General features: G+C 48.9%; 1 protein-coding gene across 4 annotated transcripts in view; it reads right to left on the reverse strand.

Moving 5' to 3' along the window:
• Positions 1-3080: 3080 nt before the first annotated feature.
• Positions 3081-19146, reverse strand: part of CENPN (centromere protein N) — a 308258-nt gene continuing 292192 nt past the window's right edge. For all 4 annotated transcript variants that reach the window (XM_078671014.1, XM_078671016.1, XM_078671013.1 and 1 more), the window contains one exon: positions 3081-3380. In XM_078671014.1, coding sequence (XP_078527140.1) covers positions 3265-3380 — 116 coding nt within the window. In that variant the 3' untranslated portion in view covers positions 3081-3264. The remainder of the gene's footprint in view (positions 3381-19146) is intronic.

Raw genomic sequence — 19146 nt, forward strand, 5'->3', positions numbered from 1 at the left:
TCCCAATGCCAAAAACACAAGAAGGAGCACATATCTCTCAAGCCAAACGCAGTACGGGATGAAGCCCACTGCTATTTCGCACTACAGGATTTTAGGAGCGGGCAGGATAACAGTCCAGTTCTGTGAAGAGACCCGGTACCACACACACAGCAAGTACGTCCTAGCTCCAATTTCAGCATGGAACAAACAGGGGTACCAACTCACCTTGAAGAAGGGGGATTTATACATGACTATCTACTGAAGTCCATGATGCTGCCAAAAGGAGCAAGCTCAGTACCACCACTGATCACACAAGGAAGGGCCGCACCTAGCCCCTTCCCATAATGAAGGGCAAATCACATCCATGACCAAAAGGAAGGAAAGCAGCCACAATCCCTACATGAATCCAGGTAATGACATGCCTGAGACTCAAACCAGCATAACAGCTTGAAATAAGCCTAGCAGCGAGGCAAGTATGTACACAAGGGAGTACACATGGTCAGCAGAACCCACGCCACAATGCTAGCAGGGCCCAAGGAAGCCAGCAAAACAAAAACATAGTACCATACAGAAACAAGAAGTACAAGGATGAATGTCTCCTATAGGACACAGAAAAGTGATGAGCATTCTCGGGGTGATCATTTACTGCAACATACAAGAGGCTTAGACTTTTTCTTTTAAATGGGCAGACGGCTGCCTACCTCCAAGATGTAGATTCACCTCATGATGCAAGAACTGGGGTGAGGAAGTCACAAGGACTGGAAGACAGCCATGATGCAGGAGGAAAAACATCCAGACAGTTGGCAAGGCAAGGCTCTATCATTTTACACATACCTTCACCCAATACAAATAATTGAAGCATACTATGAGTGGCCAGAAATTAACAGTTGGAGACAGTTGCAAGGTCTCTTGTGAATACCTCATTTCAAATAGTTGGGGAGAACCTACATTACTAGGAAGTTGTATTTTGAGCATGTCCTACTGACTATTTTTAGCCATATCCGATTTAAAGAATTTAGAAACAGCCTGTGTGTTAACAAGGAGCTGACATGCATGTGTCTGCTTTACATATACCAGACCATTTGGAGCTCACTTTCTTTCAATGTATTTTATTGTAAAATCATGGTTTACAAATTAGCTTTATTTAAGTTGCAATTCTCAATGTAACCAGCCTTAACACAAGGCAATAAACAAAATATTTAACTAAAAACTGTTTTATGTTGTAAGGGAGTATGATTATCTGACGATAGAAAAAACTAAAAGGATTGAAGGTTCATCTACTTCGGTTAGAGCACATACAATTTGAAGAGTATTACTCGAATCTTGAGCAAGAAAGCTATTTAACAGGGCACCTTCGAAACTGAACAGGTAAAGGATTGTTATGTATATGCACATAATGAATCTGCGAGTACAAATATTTAAATATTAACAAGAAATACAACCATTTCACCAACTAATAGTAGTGTGTAATGAAAATCGATTACTCTGAACTGTACTAAATATGGTCTACAGCAAAAGAGCACAGCCCCAAGGAAAATGACTTATAAAATTATGAGGCTGATATACTGTTTATCATGAACGTTTATTACAAATCTGTTAGGATCACCATCTGTGAATGGATGATGCACTTTCATCTTTGGCTAGATAAATGGGAATTTTCATATTGGTAGATGAGGGACTTTTCAGCTCTTACAAACGTGCACAGCCACTGATGTACCTTTCACCTGAGATGTGCGTGTGACAACCTGAACATCTACCTAATGTTGTCCAATGAACTTAGGTTTGTCATTCATACTTACAAGTTTTAAGTAAACTATTGTATTATTCAACACTTGCAGACCATTGGATCACAGTGCTGCTTCAGATGTGTATTAAAACTCGAAGACTTCACTGCCCTTATGTAAGGAATTGGAACCTCTCACTTCAGTAACTAATTATTACCTGTAGCTAACCCAGATTATCAGATGTATTGTGGATGACTTTGCAGTGGTAACTTTAATAATCTTTGATTAACTTAATATGCATTGGCTTCATGTATGACAACATGTACCCTACCTTCGCGTCACCTATCAGTAATATGTGCTTCCTTATGTTTGGCTATACATTCCGTACCTCTAGAACCTGTAGAAGTGCAGTCAGTTCTTCGCCAAGCCCTTCAGTATATTCTTCGAATTCCAGTTCCTTTAAGCATCAGTCCATATGCTTTATCCTTCCATCTGCAGCATGCAAATCCTGCCATCACTTTTCTCATTTCTGTGTTTCAAAATGCCTTACAGCACTTCAAGTCTCTTCACCTCCAAAGGAACTCAATCCTCATGCCATTCTTTCTAGTGGCTATTTTTTCACCCTCTGCACCTTTTCTTTTTAATGGTGCTTTCTAATCCACAGTAACATAACCAAACAATCCCCTAACCTGGAAAGAAAACAGTTTACCACCGCTCCACACCTGCAAGGTTTGTCCTTCCAAACCCACGATTATCCTGTGCCTAATCATCTTAAATATGCAATGCAATTATAATTACTTCCATTATTTAATATTCAAATCAACCGTTCAACTAATCAAAATAAGTCTCGAACCTCCCAGCATCCTTAATTTTTTTCTCTATAACCATCACCTCAGTCAACGATACACCAAGCTATAACGATTCTCATCACTGTTGTCTTAAGAATTCAGGCAACGAGTCCTTTCCGAACATTTCTAACCGTTCTCAACACAGATTTCCAATCATTAACTAATCAAAACCCCTTCTTATGCAATGTGAACCTACCATTGCATTTTGAGAACTTTGTTTGTCCCGCCCAAATTCCAGTGAAAAATTCCTTAACTGCAAATTGTGTCGTTTCAGCCCTTTATATGAGTGACTCCCATTCAGTCGATTTCTTGGTTAAGCCTGCTATCCGTTCACTGATATATGAGCACTTGAAACAACAAAGGGCTATTCCAGCTCTTGTCCAAATAAATCATTTATTTTTGATTGCTAACTGTACTTCAAAAACTGAAAATCAAAAAGGGCTAAATCCCATTTATTGACTAGCTTGATCATGTCCTGAAACTCCATAAAAATATAAAAACAGAGGAAACAAAGGAAACACAGAACAACTTTGCATTTAAAAAAGCAATACACATATAGCTTTTATTTCTCTGGTGCAAAAACTGAGCGTAGCATGTAGGATTAGAAGCAGCTGTGAAGCGATCACACTCAATGTCTGTTTAACCACCAGTGTTGGTTTATAATGTTAGCTGTACAAAGTCCTCAGTCGAAAATGACCATAAAATGAAGCACGTCAAGAGCCAGGTATTGCCATGGAAGGTACAATTCTTTTTTCGCCAATTTTAAAATGGTTTCTGGCTTTGCTGGGTATGCAAGTTAATAACTGTGAAAGTGGGGCTTCTGCAATACCTAGACAGGGTGACAAAAACACAGTTTATTTCAAATAAAATATTCCACAACAAGTGAACGCTAGTAGACAAGTTCGAATCACAAGCAGCAGTAGAGTAGACATTCAAAGCAGCACAAGCAAAAGTAGATGTGCTCTTGAGATGGAAAAAAGCACAACCAAAAGGTGGTAGACCATTTCTTACATACTACTATACAAACAAAAAGTGTTGAGGTACAGGCTACACAGTCCCTAAGCATATATCTACAGAAACTGGAATAATTAGATTTCTAATCTAATTGCAATAGTTTTACTAATATAGAAAAAAGCATCATATAATACATCGGAATCATAAATAATATTTCTGATGAACCGTACTTGATGCATGCACTTCTTGTCGGCAAAATTGGAGTACAATATTCCATTAAAATATGCTTTGTTGTTGAGATCAAATATTGGTGCAAACAGTTGTTTCAGCCAACATGCTTCACAACATCTTTCTCAAGGCTAAATAAACTTCTCAATACTTAAGCCATACCACATACATTATTTTAAAGTCAACTGAGATTAATTATTTACTGTATATGGTTAATAAAAACCATCACAATTACATCAAACTATCACTTTAAAACCAGGTAAAGATTAAAACATTCGTAGATCAGTTAATTCAGTCTTTGACCACAAAGGGCAGCATAAAAAACTATTTTTGAAAACCACACAAAACAGCAATGTGCCTACGCATTTGAAAAGGGGATTAAAATGGTCTGGATTGAATATAAAAATATGCTGCCTCACCCACAAATTATTTCTGTGCCATAAGTGAGTGAGGACATAAGTTTAACCTCGATTGTCTAGAGTATGCGAGTCAGTGTTTGACCTCTTGGACTGGATTCCAATCATTCGAATGCAGTTAAAAAAAGAAATAGATTTTTGTTTAACTGTTTGCAAATGCTGGGCATACTGCAAACACCAGGCATACTGAAGTCTGCAATCAAAGAAGACTCCCAAGTAGGTATATGTCTTGGTTATATCCAGTTTTCATCCAAATACCAAGTGAAGATTGTTTTCCTCTGGTAACTGCCAAATGCCAAGCCTTTTGTTTTCTTGGTATTCATTTCCAACCCATTCCTTACGGTGTGTGTCGCATAAGTTATCAGATGTTGAAGGCTTTTTAGTCTTGCTAAGTAGGACGAAACATCCTCATATTGAAGGCTGGATAGAGGTGACAATGCTAGCTAGGGAGCATCAGAAGTTAGTTCATTCAAATTGGCATTGAAATTTGCTGTGGTGCGAGAATGCAACCTTGTTTGAGAGCATCACGTGTGACGATCCTTTTTATATTTGTTGGCCCATCTCCTAGCTATATTCTCACCCAGTTGTGGGATAAAAACTAGCTGGCACAGAGTACTGTTGGAGGTATTCCTCATAGGCTTAATTTTGTCAACAAAGCCTTCCGCGAGACCTTACCAAATGCAGATTTTAGGCTCACAAAACAGGCCTTGATTGAAAACTTATTTTGGATCAAAGCTTCGATGACTACTACAAGAGCCATTAGGTTTGATGTAGTACCAGTACCTTTTTTGAAAACCCGTTTGGTGGTCTCAAAGAACTTGCAGAAACCCAATCCTCTAGGTCCTTCAGTGAAGAATGCAGAGATAAAAATGTCCCCTTTACAACATTTAGGACAATTAGCCCATAATTAGTCAGCTCGCCTCTTTTCCAAGTTTTGTAAAAGGTGGAAGTATGGTACCTCATGGTACAGTATTCTCCCTATTGCACAAGTTATTACTTGTGTACAATATATCTGTAAGAGACATTAGTTAGTGATAGATTCCTTACCTTAGAATATCCCCAGGCATAAGACTGGATCCAGAAAGTTTTTCGTCAGCAGTACCCCTGCGCCTCGCAAGGTGGTGTCGTGCAGCTCCGCGTCAGACGCTGGCATCGTAGGCGCCGAGCAAGATTACCCCAGAAAGTCACGGAGAACAGAACAACCAAAGAAGCCGTCTCTCCGGATAATGCTTGGTAAACGTGTGCAGCGAGGCCCACGTAGCTGCCTGCCAAATGTCCTGCAAGGGAACGCCGCGTCCCAAGGAAGTTGTGGCTGCCGTCACCCTGGTAGAATGGGCACGCAGCTCCACAGGAGGCTCCTTCTTAGCCAATGAGCAACATGCTTTGATGCACAGAACGACCCACCGAGAGATGGTCCGGTTGTGCACGGCCCGACCTTTTTTGGCACCCACGTAGCCAACAAAGAGCTGGTCATCCATCCGGAATTGTGTGCGCTTCAGATAGAACGAGAGCGCACGTTTTGGGTCCAGACGGTGAAGCCTCTCCCTCTTTTGAAGGATGCGGAGGCGGAAAGAAGGTGGGCAAAGTGATGGTCTGCCCGATGTGGAAGGGCGTGACGACCTTTGGCAAGAAAGAAGGATGGGTCCTTAAAACCACCTTGTCCGGATGAACGGAAAGGAAAGGAGGTTTAGACGAAAGAGCCTGGAGCTTACTCACTCTTCTGGCAGAGGTGATCGCTACCAGGAAAGCAGTGTTAAGAGTGAGAAGACGTAATGGACAGTTATGAAGGGGCTCAAAGGGAGCGCACATCAGATAGGTCAGGACTTAAAAAGAGAAGCTGATCAGGAAGCCTTAGAAAGGCAGAGATGGCCGAAAGATAACATTTGATAGTGCCCAGAGCAGAGCCCTGCTGGGCCAAAGATAGAAGGAACTCCGAAAGAGGGGCAGAAAGGGGATCCACAGCCTTTGCTGTGCATCATGCCACAAACTTGTTCCACCTGCAGGCGTATACTGTCACAGTGGAGGGACGCCTGGCTGCCAGAATGACATCACAGACTTCGGGAGGAAGAGCGAAAGCTGTCAACTGTTGCTGCTCAATCTCCACACATAGAGGTGGAGGCTGGACCGGTTCGGGTGGAGGACCGTCCCCTGCTGCTGCGACAGAAGATCCTCCCAAAGAGGCAGTCGGATCAGGGGATCGATCGCCATGCTGAGTAGCTCGGGATACCAGTATCTTCGTGCCCAATCCAGAGCCACAAGGATGACATGGGTCCGGTCGCGCCAAATCTTTTTCAGCACTCTGGACAGAAGTGGTATAGGCGGAAAGGCATACAACAGACCGCAGCTCCACTCACGACGAAAAGCGTCGCCGAGCGAGTGCCGCCTTGGAAATTACAACACGCAGAACTGATGACATTGCGCGTTCTCTTCGGTGGAGAATAGATCTAATCAAGGCTCTCCCCACTGATAAAAGAGACCTTGCGCCACGTCCGAGTTCAGACGCCATTCGTGATCCATCAAGCACCGGGGGCTGAGTTTGTCCACCCTGGCGTTCAGGGAACCTGCCAAGTGTTGAACCACCAAGGTAATGCCTTGATGTTCCAGCCATGTCCAGAGGAGCAGAGCCTCCTGACATAGGGTCCACGACCTCACCCCACCCTGTTTGTTGCAATACCACATGGCAGTGGTGTTGCCCGTGAACACCTGCACTACACTTCCCCGGACAGAGAAAAGGAATGCCTTCAGTGCCAGACAGATAGCCTGAAGCTCAAAAAGGTTGATATGGACCGGGACATCGCCGGACAGGAGACCTCTGATCTCCGCCTTTCCAAGTGGCAGCCCCATCCCAAGAGGGATGCATCAGTCACCACTGTGTCCCCGGTTGGGGAAGGGCGAGGGATCTGCCATTAACCCAATCGCAATTCGCGAGCCACCACTGCAATTGTCGTGCAGTGACCTCAGAGATCTGGACATGATCGGACAGGGTGTCCTGATGCTGTGCCCACTGGAACTTCCGTTCCCACTGCAGAGCCCGCATATGCCATCTAGCATGTTGCAACAGCAGGATGCAGGAGGCCATCAGGTCCAGGAGCTGGAGGGTCATCCTGACTGAACCCCGGGATAGAGGCCAAAAGATCAGAATCATAGCCTGAATATCCTGGACTCCCTGCTCGGGAGGATAAACCCGAAACCGCGTCGAATCCAGAACTGCTCCGATGAAGGGGAGCTTCTGAGAGGGACTCAGGTGAGACTTCGGTACGCAGAAGGAGAACCCCCGACAAATGCAGGAGGTCAGCCGTAGTCTTAAGGTGGGGGACGACTGCCTGGGGCGAGCCTGCCTTCAACAACCAGTCGTTGAGGTAGGGGAAGACTGACACCCCTAACCTGCGCAGACGAGCTGCAACCACCGCCATTACTTTCATGAACACCCGAGGGGCGCTGGTAAGGCCGAAGGGGAGTACGGCAAAATGAAAATGCTCCTGGCCTACCGTGAACCGCAGGTAGCGCCGGTAGGCTGGCAATGTGAAGATATACATCCGGAGTCGGATGATTTGTTAAAAAGGCAGGGTCACCTTGTGCCGATGATGCCTGGCCACGTTTTTATCCTCAGAAACCCCCGTGGCTGGTCTAGACCAGGTGCCCATCAAAACATCCATCAAGGCCTCATTGAACGGCAGAGGTTCCATAGAACTTGCCGCCAGCTGAAGCACTTCAGTAAGGACGTTTGTCTTAAGAGTGACAGTAGGCAGATCAAGGTCAAGGGCCTCAGCTGCTCTATGGAGCAGCACAGTATAAGTGGCGCCTTCCTCCATGCCTGCGGGAGGAGACAGAAAGCCGGGCTCAGAGAAGAGGTCAAGGCCACCTGCATCCTCTGATTCCTCCGCCCACTCCTGTTCTGACTCACACTGCCGTGCAAGAGGGTCCTCAGAGCCCTCCCAGTCATTCCCCTCCTCCAGGGCCCGAGGTACAGGCTGCTGCGGTGGGGGAGGAACAGGGGAATACAAATGGTCCAACGGTGCCGATCCGACTCCATGTCCCAATTAGGGTCCCAAGCCGGAGCAAAATTGTCCGGAAACCCGGGCAATGGTGGAAGTGGGACGAAGGGGACCCATTGCGGTGCTGGGGACGCAGGGGGCGCCAGGGTTGAAGCCGCCAGCGGAGGACTTTGCCGCGCCAGGGCAGGAGCCGTTGGCAGAGGACCTTGCGGCGGCGGGGCCCCAACTGGACCCGAGGGCCCGAAGGCTCGCCAGCAAGAGCTCTAGGCCTGAAAAGGCGGCAAGAAGTTCTTGCACCTGGGCCGGAGTCACCGACGGACCGAGATAAGGTGGGCAGGCCGCGGGACTCCCAGGCTCCAAAGGAGCCGTGGGGGAAGAACCTTGGCCCCCTCGTCTGCATCCGGAGACCAAGAGGGGGACGTTGGAGAGCGTAAACGCTTATCGACTTTTTCTTGTGACGTCTCTTACCTGATTCCGAGGGTGAAGACTTTGACCCCGAGGAGCTATGATTATGGCCCCGTGGGCTGTCCCTCAAACGACCCCTGGACCTCGAACGGCGCAAAGATGACTGCCGGGCCTGCAGCTTTTGGGACCGTTCCCGCAAAGCCTTCGGAGCAATGGCCAGACAGTCGGAACATGATCGGGAGTCGTGGTCGCGCTCCAGACAGTAGAGACAAACGCCGTGGGGGTCGGCCACCGACATCGAACGGCGACAGGCCCAGCAGGATTTAAACCCAGGCATCCCTATGCGGCACCAGGAGTCCAGACTCAAAAGAAGTAGAGACAAAAGTCTCAAAACAGTTAAGTCATAAAGTGACTAGGGTACGTGCTCTAACTGGATCTGCGCTTGCCGGCGCTGAAAAAGAAAGAACTGACGTCAGCGCGCATGGGTGGTGCTTAAGTAGGGTCCGTGACGTCATTTCGGCGCTTACGAGTCCAGCGACGGACAGTGAGCCGCATGACGCCACCTACCGACGCGCAGGGGTACTGCTGACGAAAACCTTTGCGGATCCAGTCTGACGTCTGGGGATATTCTAAGGTAAGGAATCTATCACTAACGTGTCTTTCAGATTAAGGTCCCACTGTTGCATAAGAAAAAGAGAAAGGGGAAATAAGTGAGTTAACCCCTTCAAAAACCTCTGCACCAGAGGGGACTTAAAACGTGAAGGCTGATCGGGCAGCCAAGGAAAAGCTGAGAGCCGAAAAGGTGGTCCAGCAGGGCTCTGTTCTGGCACCCTGAAGGGCTAAGGAAATGATAAACAAGAGAATATCTGCCAGAGAAACAGATAAGGGGTCAACATACCATTCTGTAAAATATTTTTGAAATGTGTTCCATCTGCAGGAGTATACAGATTTTGTGTAGGGATGCCTGGCTGCCAGAATAGGGACCCTCCCTGGCTGCAGCGACAGAAGATCCATCCCGAAAGGGCAGCCTGAATGGAGGATCGATGCTCCTATTCAGAAGCTCGGCATACCAAAAACTCCGTGCCCAATCCCGAGCCACAAGAATAACTTGTACCCGGTTGCTCCTGATCTTCTAGAGCACTCTGGGCCTGAGCTCCACTCGTGACGAAACGCGTCGTCGAGCGAGAGCCGCCTTGGAAACTCCAATGCACAAAACTGTTGACATTGCAAGTTCTCTTCAGAGGCAAACCGATCTCACCAAGGCGCTCCTCACTGCTGAAAGAGACCTTGTACCACCTCCGGATGGAAACGCCACTCATGATCCACAAGGCACCTTCGGCTGAGTTAGTCTGGTCTGGCGTTCAGAGAACTGGTCAGATGCTGAACCACCAGGGAAATGGATTGTTGTTCCAGCAAAGTCCAGGGGTGCAGGGCCTCTTGACAGTCCATGACTCCACTCTGCCCTGTTTGTTGTAGTACCACATGGCGGTAGTGTTATCTGTGAGCACCTGAACTAGCCTTCCTTTGATGGATGGTAAAAAGGCATTCAGTGTCAATTGAATTGCACAAAGCTCCAATAGGATGATATGGAGCTTGGCTTACGCCGGAGACCAGATTCCTTTGATCTCCACCTCCTCTAAATGGAAGCCCCATCCCAGAAGAGACGCATCCATCACTACTGTGAGAGCTGGGTGGGGAAAGGAGAGGGGACTGCGTCTGACCCAATTCCGATTTGTCAGGCACCACCGCAGGTATTTCGCAGTGCCCTCTGATATCTGAACCAGGTCGGTGAGATTTCCTCGATGCTGTGCCCATTGGAACTTCAGGTCCCACTGCAGAGCCTGCATGAGCCACCGTGCGTGATCCACCAGCACAATGTAGGACTCTATGAGGCCCAACAGCCTCAGTCATTCTCACCGAAATCCAGGATAGATGCTGAAACATCGGTAATAAGTCTGAATATCCTGGACTCGTTCGCGAGTATAGGCCCAAAACTGCACCATGTCCAAAACCGCTCCAATGAACAGGAGCGTATGAGAGGAAGGCGGGTGTGACTTTGGCATGCTGATAGTGAACCCTAGTGAATCCAGGAGGTTTGTCATAGTCTGGAGGTGGGAGACTACTGCTTGCGACGAGCCCACCTTTAACAAACAGTTTGGGAGACAGGGGAAGACTGGAACCCCTGACAACCGCCATCACCTTCGTGAACATCCAAGGGGCACTGGTGAGGCCGAAGGGGAGCACAGCAAATTGAAAGGGCTCGTACAGAACTGGAGTTACAGGTATCAAACTACTCCTTTCAGTCTTCCCCTATCTCTTTGACTGGTTGTTGAAGGCGGGCCCGTCCTAAGCAGTTGTCTCCCACCTCCAGGCTACGGCGAACCTCCTGCTTTCACTGAAGAAACTACTCCTTCTGTAGTAGGGGATCTCTGTGTATAGTCATAATCTGTGAATAGAATGGCAAGCCCATCCCAAACAAACCAAACCCAGCGGTGGAACACACCTAAAAAATCTTTACTAAGCAAATAAATTCCTCAGCGAAGCCTGCCCAACTTGAGAATCTGTCCTGGCATCAGAGTCCAGGCAGTAATGCTTAGCAAAGGTATGGACAGACTTCCAAGTAGCAGCCCTACAGATGTCTGCAATGGGAACGTTACGCAGCAAAGCCGGTGTAGACGAGTCGAATGAGCCTCAGGCTTACCCCCTATAGTCTTGATAGCTTTCTGGTAACACAGTTGTATACAGGACACAATCCATCTAGATATGGACTGTTTGGAGGTGGCAAGACTAGTCCTGACTGATCTGTAATTAACAAACAGCTGATCTGACCTACGAATGACTTTGGTCTTATCTAGGTAGAATTTCAACACCCGTCTCACATCAAGTGAATGAAGTTACCTCTCCGCCGGAGAGGAAGGATGTTGAAAAAACGTTGGTAAAGTGATCGTCTGATTGAAATGGAAATCAGATATCACTTTAGGGAGAAACTTCGGGTGAGTCCTCATGACAACCTTGGATGCATGAAATACAGTATAAGGCTCTTAACACAGAGCCTGAATCTCACTCACTCTGCGAGCCGATGTTATAGCTACAAGGAACGCTGCCTTCCAGGATAAATGTTGTAGAGAAGCCTTATGAATAGGCTCAAAAGGCTCCTTCATCAATCTAGACAACACCACATTCATCTCCCACGGAGACGAAGGACGCCTAATGGGAGGAAATACCTTCTTTAAACCTTCCAGAAAATCTTTGATGACAGGGATTTGGAAAAAGGAAGTTTGTGAAGGGCATTTCCTATACGCAGTTAAAGCTGCGAGGTGAACCTTAATAGAATGAAAATTAAGGCCAGATTGAGCCAAATGCAGCAAGTATGGAATCATGACATCTTCCTTGCAGGATGTAGGATCAGCATTTTTTGAAGTGCACCAAATGCAGAATCTCTTCCACTTGTAGACGGTCTCTTTGCCTCTTTGAGTATCTCCATGCAGTTGTCAGGCAGGTTTAAATGTCAATACTGCACTAGCTCAGGAGCCATGGTGCCAAACTCAACGACGAGAGGTTGGGGTGCACCATCTGCCCTCCGAACTTCGTGAGAAGGTCCGGCCGACATGGAAGCCGAAGATGGGGCTGAGAGACCGGTGTAGAAGGTTGGTGAACCACCACTGCCGAGGCCACTCCGGAGCATTGAGGATCATCTGGCCCCTCGATTGGGACAGCTTGAGCAGCACTGCTGGTATCAGGGGAATGGGCGGAAAAGCGTACAGAAAGCTGTTCGACCAGCTAATCCACAGTGCATTCCCCAGAGTCCCCAGTTGGTAAAACCTGGAGGCGAAGCCTCGGCATTTGCTCTTGTCGGCGGTGGCGAACAGATCTATTTCTGGAGTGCCCCATCTTGCGCAGATGTTGAACACCTCATCGTTTAAGACCCACAAGTGAATTTCGTGAACGAGCCTGTTGAGTGCATCTGCCTGAGCATTCTGCACACCTGGTAGATGGGTAGCCGTTTGTCAGTCCCCTGGCCAATAGCCAGTGCCAGATCGCTTGCGCTTCCTGAGACAGTGTGCGCGATCTCGGGCACCCCCTGCTTGTTGAGGTAATACATTGTTGTCGTGTTGTCCGTCTGTACAAGCAGGGAGCTGCTCCAGAAGGACGGATGAAAGGCTTTCAGCGCCAGATGAACAGGTCTGAGTTCCAGAAAATTGATGTGATACGTGGTTGCCGACTGAAACCACATGCCTTGGATCTGAAGGTGGTCCGAATGCGCTCCCCAGCCCTGGAGAGAGGCATCTGTCACAATGGTCTGTGTAGAAATGTCCTTGTGGAACGGAACTCCCTTGAGGAGATTCCCTGCTGAACACCACCACTTCAAGGACTATTGAGCGTGTTGAGACAGTCGGATTCTGTCCTCCCAGCTCCCTCGTTTCTGGTTCCATTGATCCTCCAAACATTCCTGCAGCGGCCTCATGTGGAGGCGTGCATGTGGGGTGAGAAAGATGCAAGAAGCCATCGACCCCAGGAGAGGACACCGTCCTCACTGTCGTTGATGGAACGGACATGAGAGTCTGAGCCTTCCGAAGGACACACGCTTGCCTTGAGTGTATCGATCGAGGCTCCCAAGTACTGCAGACACTGACCAAGAGCCGGGATAGACTTGGACATGTTGATGTGCAGACCCAGTTGCTTCAACAGAACAGCCGTCCTGTTGAAATGTATTTGCGCTTCCTGGAAGGTGGATGCTTTGATCAACCAGTCGTCCAGGTACGGGTAAACAAACACCTTGTTTTTCCTCAGGTGCGCTGCAACCACTGCCATGCACTTTGAAAAGATCCTGGGCGCAGACTTCAGACCAAACGGAAGTACGGTGTACTGATAGTGGTTGGTGCCGACTAGAAAGCGCAGGAACTTCCGTTGCTTTTGTGCAATGGGAACGTAGAAGTACGCGTCCTGCAGATCTATGACGCAAAGCCTGTCTCCTCGATGCAGCGGAGGATAAATCTGGTGCAAGGACAGCATGCAAAATCTTTCCCTGCGAATCCATTTGTTTGCTTGTCGCAAATCCAGAATGGGCCTGAACTTGTTTTTGTCTTTTTTGCGCACAAGAAAGAACCTTGAGTATAGACCCTTTCCCCTTTGAGATGGAGAGACTGCTTCTAGCGCTCTTTTTCTTAACAGGGTACCGGCCTCCGCTTGGAGTTCATGCATCAGGTACAGCCTTGAGTGTCTCAACTTCCGCCTTCATGCGAGCCATTTCCTCGTCCGCATGGGCACCGAAGAGCGTCCGAGTCCGGGGGCCTGCATTTCTTCTGAAGTCGTGATGGAGCCGACTTAGCAGAATCAGGCGTCAAGAAAAGTTCCATAGCCTGTTCCTCCAAACCAGGTACTAGAGGAAGTAGGGGACGTGAATTTCTTCCGTTGCAGTGTCTCGAAGATGACAGAAGTGGAAGGGGTAGGTGCAGTCAGCGCAATCCCCAGTTCAGCTGCTCCCCTCAGTAGTACATCGTGAAAGGTGGCAATGTCATCAACTGGAGATACCCTTGTAGGAGGTGAGTCTGACAAGGTCGGCGAATATCTCCAACCACTAGAGAAATTTGTGTCCCTAGTGTATCTTCAGCGTGATCTCTCAAGGTGGCGACGAGGTCAAGACCTGGTGGAAGACCTGTGCCGGCTACGAGAGCGATGTTGCATTCTGGAGCAAGATCTCGGCTGTCTGGGCACAGGCGGAATCACCGGTATCGGTGGCTGAGGTGGTAAGGGCAGAGGAGGAGGGGTCTGAGGCCGTGGAGGCGACAGATGAGTGACCACAGGCTGGTCCATCCCTGGAGATCTAGTTGGTGAAGGTCCTGGAGTATTCCAAGTCCGGTGAACAAATCACTCTTCTCCTCTTACAGGCAGGCCTCGAAGATGGCGCCCTGGAGGCCATATCCCCTGATGGAGACCGCCTGCGCCGTTCCGACCTAGAGCGGTCCGATGTAGAAATGCTGACCACCGAGCCTGACCTGCTCCTGGAAGGAGACTGTCTCCTAGACGTCGAGTTCCTCCTCGACGTCTATCTTCGTTTCGTCAATTTTCTCCTCAACGCTGACTTGCTGCACGACGTCGACTTACTCCTCGATGGCGAGGATCTCCTTCTCGACGCCGACCTGTGCGTAGACGGCGAATGGCATTGTCGCCTCGACGGCAAGCGCCGATGCCTTCGGGACTCAGATCGACAACGATGATGTGCCGACTTCGAAGTCTTTGACCTCGTCCAATGTGTCGACCTCCTTCCCCTCGTCGCAGAGCTCTGGGTCGACGGGGAGCATATCGTAGTCATACCTTTCGACGTTGTAGTCAACGACGTAGACCGGGACTGATGTCTTTTCTGGACCGCCTTGTGACTGGGGAGCCCCCAAGAGGCCCAAAAAATAAGGGTGCTGATCAGAGTTTTACCAGCTGAAGTGAGAATATAAGGAAGAAGCTTCTTGCTCTTCTTCAGAGTGAAGAAGGAGGTGGAGACTATGGGGTTGACGTTATGGTGAAAGAGCAGTCTGTCATCAAATATGACTCCAAGGTTGCGAACCTTAGTAACAGGTTCTGGTGGAGGTCCCATCTCATTGGGCCACCATAGGGGGGACCAGGCAGGTTCCAGTTTCCCGAATGTCATAACCTCTGTCTTTGCAGAGTTTAATTTTAGACAGTTTGAGGACATCCAGGAACTGATGGCCAGCATTCCCTCTTGAAAGTTTGCTGCAACTGTCGGTCCATCATTGTGTACAGATAGGACCAGTTGGGTGTCGTCGGCATAGGTTGTGAGACTGATGCCGTAGGACTACCGCTTCCACGGCCCCTGCAGAGGTTGCTTAACTTGATGGCCCTCTGGCCAGGGTTGGGTTAGCGCGGCTGATAGGCTCTTCCATAGCTACAAAAGGAGCAAAAAGTGGATGAAGCCCTGGGGGCGGTAGAGAGACCCAAACATTTGGCCATTGGCCACGAGTTTTTATCGTGCTAAAGAGCAGCATCAGCCTTGTCTCCAAGTAGACGGGAGCCAGCAAAGGGCATGTCCATGAGGTTGGCCTGAAAATCCTGCAAAGAAACGGATATTCTCAGCCAGGCGTGACGACGCACCACCACCATCGTGGAAATTGCTCTAGCTAGCGAGTCAGTCGTGTGCAAGCCACATCTGAATGTGAACTTTGCTGTATCCCTACAGTCTGATATAGCCTTGGAGAACAGAGCCCTGTCCCCTGCAAGACTCTGGGCAGCACCTGTGCCACCGTATCCCATATGGAATGGGAGTAACTGCCCAAGAGGCATGCAGCGTGACTGCAATGCTTGGCTGATGTAAGAAAACATTTTCTTCCCGAAATTTCCCAGCCTCTTGGATTCCCTGTGTGGGTGTGCAGAAGGGAATGTGCCATGAAAGCATGGACCACCAAGCTTTGGTTGAGTCACCTGGTGAGGGGCGATTGCAGGCTATCGTCCTATTCACAGGATCCCCTGTGCTAGGTTTGGAGCATGTCCCCAGAAGGACCTGTCAAGGCCTCATTGAAGGGCAGTAGGTGTTCCGAACTTGAGACCCCAGACTGCAGGACCTCTGTCAAGACTTTTGTCCGGACTGCCACTGTAGGAAGCTGCAGGTCAACAGCCTCCACAGCCCTAAGCACCACCTTGGCAAAAGATGCTCCCTCCTCCATAGCCAGGGTAGAAGGGGAAAGCATGCCGGTGTCTGGGGAGGTGTCCAGACCACTGGCTTCAACCAACTCCTCATACAAGTCCAGATCTTGTTGCAGGATTTCTAAGGGGTCCTGCTCTCCCTCCCAATCCTCATCCTCCATTCCAAACCCTTCTGAATAGGGCAGAAAAAAAAGCAAGGAGCCGTACAGCTTAGTCGGCGCCAGAGGGCACCCAACTAGATCTATGTAATTAGGAATGAGAATAGGGGAGGAGCCTGCGACGTAGAGGACCTTGGTGTCGGGTAAGGTTGCTGAGGGGACACGACTGCCATCGGTCCGGACCTGGGAACGGGTCCAGTCGGAGGCCCAGGCCAGAGCCGCCGGCATGGAACCCACGGGCCCCTCCGTCTTCTGAGCATGCGGTGCCCGGAGGCGTGCTGGCAGGGCCAGACCGCCCAAATATGGCGCAAAGGGCGTTATAAAATTGTTTTGGTTGGGCATGTTGCTTCAGGCCCCGGGAAGGAGGGAAACGTGGAGCCGACCCAGGCATGTGCTCTCTGGAGCGGGGCCTCGATCGCAGAGGTTCCTCCGCCATGCAGTGAGACAGGCAGGGTGAAGTCGAAGCATGAGTCTACTTCTTGTGCTTTTTGTGGTGCATCTTACCTGACTTGGACGACAAGGATTTCAATTCAACTCATGTGGAGAAGTGTGGCTCAATGTGGAGAAGTGTGGCTCAATGGTTAGAGCAGGCAGACCTTGATGCAGAGCTCTGGCCAGGGACCAGGGTTCGATTCCCGCCTCGGCGGGTCTCCGGCTCATTAATTCCCCATACTGGATATTCTCGCCTCAGTGCCTGTTCTTATCATGGGTCCCACGGTGTAACTCTGGGATATAGCTTGCTTAGTCTCCACAACGGCCCCAAAAGCGCTGGGATGCCTGGCTGCACCTGGGGGGTGCCCAGGAGTGGACATTTCCCAGGAAAGCCAGGAAGGGTTCCTAAGCGGTATACGGACAGCGCCGGGACACCTCCGGTGGAGGTAGCTGTGCGCTTTACAAATTCCGACATTTACATTTACCTTCCTCTCGATGAGATCTGGCACGAGACCGACGAGGCGACCTCCGCGGCGCAGGTCTTTGGCCGCGAGAAGCTTTAGGGTCCGCTCCCTCAAAACTTTCGGCGCCATGGCCCAGCAGTTGGAGCATGACGTGGAATCGTGGTCGCGCTTCAGGCACCAAAGACAAACCAAATGGGGGTCCGTGACCGACATGGTGCGGTGACAGGCGCAGCACGGCTTGAACCCTGAAGTCTTCTTACTCGATATGACACCTACACATCAACAAAGTCCACAAAAAGTAAAAAAAAGACTGCCAAAAAGTGACAGGGGGTAGCTCTCTTCAACGGATCGGCGCTGATGGTGCGGAAAGAAAAGAACAGACGTCAGCGCACCGGAGTGGCGGTTATATTGACGCAGACGTCAAGACGTCAAACACGATGTAGACTACATCCAGCAGAGTCGACTAATGCCACCTACTGGGGCGTAGGGGTACTGCTGTGAAATATCTTTGGGATCCAGCCTGATGCCTGGAAATTCAAAGGTAAGGAATCTGCAGCTAGATGTCTATCAGATTGATTAAAAGAAAAAACTTTCTTGCTCATTGCATCAATCTTTTTTAGCTTACTCTGTGGTTTACAGGAAGGAAAAGAATTATGATTGACATCTGAAATGGAGGCTTGAATCACAAGTCTGTTAAGAGCAAGATGCTGAATTATGAACGGTGGGTCTCTTGGCATTGGTCTATGGTGCCTAGCAATAAGGCAATTTACAGCTGAAAATTGATTTTGGTCAAGCTCCAATGACTGGGTTGACTAAAGTCTCCTTAAATGGAAACACACGCTCTGTAGGAGAAGGACCTGGTTGCTGTCAGACCAGCCTTAGTTTTCTCAGAGGGAAATGGCAGCTTCAGCACATCAGTTGCCCTCTAGACCACCACAGCAAATAATGATCTTTCCACCGTCCCAGGTCCCAAAAGCGAATGAAGAGAAAGTCCATAAGCCACTAACATTTAGTAAGTCATTGTCTAAACTAGCATAAGTAAAGTGGGGAGAGTAAGTTGTCTATCATCACTTCCTCATCACCATGTCGGACAGGTTTAAAGTCCATCACATCATCAGAGTTTGGTCCGAAAATAGCCTCCATCTTTTGGATTACTGCCAATGACAGATGTACTGGAGGGGAGTTACCCCAAGCTGAATATGGATAAGAATCTGGGGTCAGAGTTGAAAACAGATTTAGAACTAATACCGCTGGAGACTTAGATGGTGCCAATAGATGAGAAGACAGTGCAGTCTGTAGAAGAGGAGTAGAGGCACAGCCTGGCTCCAGAGTGCGCATTCTCTATGAATGGTCTGATGGTGCCAGGGAGGCCCCACAGGCGAAATTGCGACACCAGAGGGAGATAGAATGATTTTGAAAATCTATACAGAGCTTTCTTGAAGGTTGCAGCTTGCTGCAATGTTGATGGTGGCTCAGGGAGCTCGGAGTACATTGGCTTCAGGCTCAGACATTGGGTCAGAAGCTTGAGACTGAGAAAGGGTTCCCGGAATAAAAACTTTGTGACCTCTCCTTAGAAGGGAAGTGAAGCGACATGGATGGGCCATTCTCTTCCGATCTTTCTTCTTGGACCGGTCTCTCAACTTTGTCTTTCAACTCACCTGACGAATGCAACCTAGGTCAGGGCAGGCACCATGATCTGGATTAGGACTGACATGCTTCTTGTGATCAGCAACAGAGCTTGACTTCCTGATCTTATCGATTAGGGGTGCATCACGGAGCATTTGTCACGGGACAGTAGTACATCTTGGGGCAGAGGCACCACAGGCAGTTGTTGGGGAGGGGGGAGGGGGGTAGGAAGAGAAGAGGGGGGTCTGTAACCAACGTTTGTTC

This window comes from Lissotriton helveticus, chromosome 12 (genome assembly GCF_964261635.1).
Source record: "Lissotriton helveticus chromosome 12, aLisHel1.1, whole genome shotgun sequence".
Lineage (NCBI taxonomy): Eukaryota > Metazoa > Chordata > Amphibia > Caudata > Salamandridae > Lissotriton > Lissotriton helveticus.